Raw genomic sequence first — 4101 nt, 5'->3', positions numbered from 1 at the left:
GCAGATCAATTACTCATTGTCTACCCACACATTACATTCCCCTCTTTTATATACCAGCCTACCCTATATCTAGTAATTACTAGAGCATTCGCCAAAGTACAGGATAGTTCTAGAAACGTGGCGTCACGGTGGTCATGTGACTCGCTGACGCAACAATATATTATACATTTTCCACTAAGTTCATGATCTCGTGAAAGATTGTACCAATCACGTAAGCCAAATTAGAATATCTATTCGTAACTAACAGGAACTAGAGTGTAAGAATTTGACTAAGGTTATTGGTGAGAGATGCAATTCTTCCAAATCAACCAAAATCAGGGAAGTGTGGCAAATCAAAGAACAGACTAGGTCTCACGTTTCTTTTTTTTGGGTGGGGGCTAAAATACCAAAGTTTTGTGGCAATGCGGTACTTTCAAGGACGAATGATTCCACTCAAAGCAACAAGATATGTCCACTCAATAATAGATTCAACACAACATTTATGTGAAGTATTTTTATGTTCTTTCACTACTGAAGTCATAATAAATAATCTTTTTTTTAAACACAGTTGAAATGTATGCTTAACTGGTCATAAAGGACAGTTACCTTTACTAGATTTAGTACTAAATCAGTGACTTCAAGTTCGAAACTGTATCTCTCCAGATTATTCTAGACTGAATCTCTTGAAATATTCTAACAAACTGAATAATTCTCATATTAGGCTTAAACTGATAACTTCAGCTGGCCATTCCCGAATGAAATACAAGATAGGTCGTTAACTCCATAGGTCACCTTACCACCAGTAGAAAAGATAACTAGCTTCACGTACCATTAGTGACCTTACAACTAGCTTTCCCACAAGAAGACTAAAGGTGCAACTCTAGGTGAATGGCACAGAACAAGGGATGGCTAAAGTGAAAGGAATTTAACCATATTCTTGACCAAACTGGTGTGAAAACATCACAAAATAACAAAATTTGAAAAGTTCTATATTACTGATACAGGGAGATGGAAAATACTTAATATGTTTACATATGACATTTCTCCTGCCACCTTTACTTCAGGTTGTCTATGTCTATGACAGTTATTTTGGTGTAAAGTTAATAGTTTAGAGAAAAACTATTAATCACCAAGGATGTTTGAAGATTAGCAATCCTCCTTCACCCTGCTCGAGGTTAAAGATTAGAAGTTCGTAAAGTGGCCATTGTTCTAACGAACCAAGTGGGGAAAAAATGAATTTAAATATATATATATATATATATAAATGAAAATTGGATGCACACACACACACATATACATCATATATATCTGCATCTATACACACATGCACTGGTGGTAATATTGAAGCAAGTGAATTTCAGGCTTGTCCTCAAGCCTACATATATATATATGATAGTATGAGAAAAATATAATATTTCAAGCAGCATGCTTACTAGACAATATGGACAATTTATCAGCAAAAATGTTATATATTGTTACGACAGCGGAAGTCACGCGACGCTAGGAGCATGCGCGCTGGAGTTTCTAGAAGGATCGTGACTTAGCGGGCAACCTGACGAATGTCCCAGCGTTTGCTAGATGCCCTCTTTTTTAGTATATAAGCCGGAGTCAAGCGAACAGTAGGCACCGTAAGTAAAGTGTGTGAATCGCTGTGAATTATAGCGTGTGTTTATAAAAGTAGTTAAGTTAAAATGACTGTGGAACCTCTGTGTATTGCAAAGTTGTATCGAGAAAGAATAAAGTAGTTTTATATAAGAAAGGACTTGTATCGATGATGTTTCTCGGAAAGAATTTCTAAGGGAAATTAACAAACAAGCAGATACGTAACAATATTATTTAAGTATTGATTAGTTCTGTTGGGAAAAAGACACCAAAAACATGTTCTTTATATCAATTATAAAAGCATCTTTCTTTCCAGAACGAATGTGGGCAACAGATGGGTTAGTAACCAATAGAACCGGAAATACGATAGTCTGTTCTTCCAATCACATGACAGCCTTCTCAATTCTCTTGGTAAGAAAACTCTTATCACTTCTATTTATAAACCTATATATTTTAACTGATTGAGCCTATCAATCTTATGTGTTTGATAATTTTATGAAATGCTACTCAAGGATTATCAGCGTATAGCTGTCCCTAATTTTGAACTAGGGGTAAGGCAGAAGTCAACAACACCCACTGTCAACTCTTGAGTTACTCTTGTCTGATCTAATAATATCACTTTTTTAGCATGCTTATAGCCTCGAAGTGAGGAGCATGTTTTTGTGGCAAGGGGACAGGAACCATGACCTTTGGACTCACAGTCCAGGCATGCTCATCACTTGGTAATGTCCGACGCTCCTGATTTTGCAACATCATTGAATCTATGTTAAATTTTTATCAGGTTCATATATATAACCATTTACTTGTAACTACACGTCTTCTTGTAATTATTGAAATACAAAATCAGAAGAATAGTAAAATCATTCTCTTAATTGAACCTCACACTAGAAATTAAAGTTTTTCTAGTATATGTTCTTTCAATGTAATTAACCAAATTTATGAAACCAAAAAGTGTGCCTTTCTAACTTAAAGATCAAAGCTTTGTAATTATAAGATCTAGTCAAACATTTGAGTCATTCTACTCTTTTCACAAAGCTTGGTTTGTTTTGCTTCGGATATTCAAAAGGGCTACTTGCATGTTAGCTGTCCCTAATTTTCAATTCATAGACTAGGAGAATCCACCTACACAACAGCACCTCCTACCAACTCTTGGGATACTCTAATGAAATAGTCGATTTTGACCGTTACTCTTATAACGTACCTTGGTCCCAAAATGCGGAACGCAATTCCTTCTCTTCACAATGAGATGCAAACCGTGGGTTTTTTTTATCCACAGTCTGATGCTTTAACCACTAGGCTACTCCCACCTCAATAACCACCTCATTTCATGGCAAATAACTTTCATCGCATCATTCGATTATGTCAGATACTTTTAGAAATTTTGTTTTGTTTCCAGTATTTGTTTGTGAACGCTTTAATGATTTCATTATTTTGTAGTTGTTATATTCAGCCACTCAGTTTCTAAATCCATTTAACGACAAAATGATCATGATGGCGTAGTTTAAATTACACTCCAATTGTTGTTTTTTTTTAGGATCCAACCCCAAATAATGAAATTAATTCAGACCACCAGGAGGCGCTGTCCATTATTTCTTACATTGGCTGTGTGGTATCTATTTGCGGCTTAATTATGACTATTCTTACCTATTTGCTTTTTCGGTAAGTTACATTTCTTTGTTTTTAAGTATATTTCCTATCATGTTCAAGAAATATGCTCTCCAAAACATCTTTTGGATACACGTGCAAGTTTTCCAGTTATGGCAAATGCTGTTGTAGTAAAGGAAGTTACATGTAAATGTCCTTGTATAATATAGTTATGTAATCAAAATTGTTCCTACATACAATGATTCTAAAGTATGAGTTACGAGAAAAAAGAATTTTGTTTGCTTGTAGTTAAACACAAACCTACACAATGCGCTGTCTGTGCTCTGCCCACCACAAGTATCCGAACCCAGTTTCCAGCAGCGTAATTCAGCAGACATACCTCTGTACCACTGGGGGACAAAAATGTTTGTAAAACGTTTGTATTTTATTTTGATTGTTTATTGTGAAGTACAAAACTATACAATGGTAAATTTGTGTTCTACTGTGCCCACAGCAGGTAACGAAACAACAGTGTGAAGTGTAGTGACATAGTGTTGTTATTTTAAAGAGAATCATCATGTACAACAACAGTGTACAGTGTAGTGACATAATGTTGTTACTTTACAGAGAATTACCATGTATAACAACAGTGTACAGTGTAGTGACAAAATGTTGTTACTTTACACAGAATCATCATGTATAACATCAGTGTACAGTGTAGTGACATAATGTTGTTACTTTACAGAGAATTACCATGTATAACAACAGTGTACAGTGTAGTGACAAAATGTTGTTACTTTACACAGAATCATCATGTATAACATCAGTGTACAGTGTAGTGACATAATGTTGTTACTTTACAGAGAATCACCATGTTCAACAACAGTGTACAGTGTAGTGACATAATGTTGTTACTTTACAGAGAATCACCATGTT

At 35.1% G+C, this 4101-nt stretch overlaps 1 protein-coding gene across 1 annotated transcript in view; it reads left to right on the top strand.

The window, feature by feature from the left end:
- LOC106468976 (adhesion G protein-coupled receptor L4-like) overlaps nucleotides 1-4101 on the top strand; it is a 36253-nt gene that overhangs the window by 23687 nt on the left and 8465 nt on the right. Inside the window, exons 12-13 of the mRNA XM_022397374.1 lie at nucleotides 1898-1992; nucleotides 3116-3240. Of these exons, the coding sequence (XP_022253082.1) occupies nucleotides 1898-1992; nucleotides 3116-3240 (220 nt within the window). The remainder of the gene's footprint in view (nucleotides 1-1897; nucleotides 1993-3115; nucleotides 3241-4101) is intronic.

The sequence above is a fragment of the Limulus polyphemus genome, unplaced genomic scaffold (genome assembly GCF_000517525.1).
Source record: "Limulus polyphemus unplaced genomic scaffold, Limulus_polyphemus-2.1.2 Scaffold3245, whole genome shotgun sequence".
Lineage (NCBI taxonomy): Eukaryota > Metazoa > Arthropoda > Merostomata > Xiphosura > Limulidae > Limulus > Limulus polyphemus.
The sequence above is the reverse complement of the archived record's forward strand: the minus strand, read 5'-3'. Positions and strand labels throughout refer to the sequence as shown.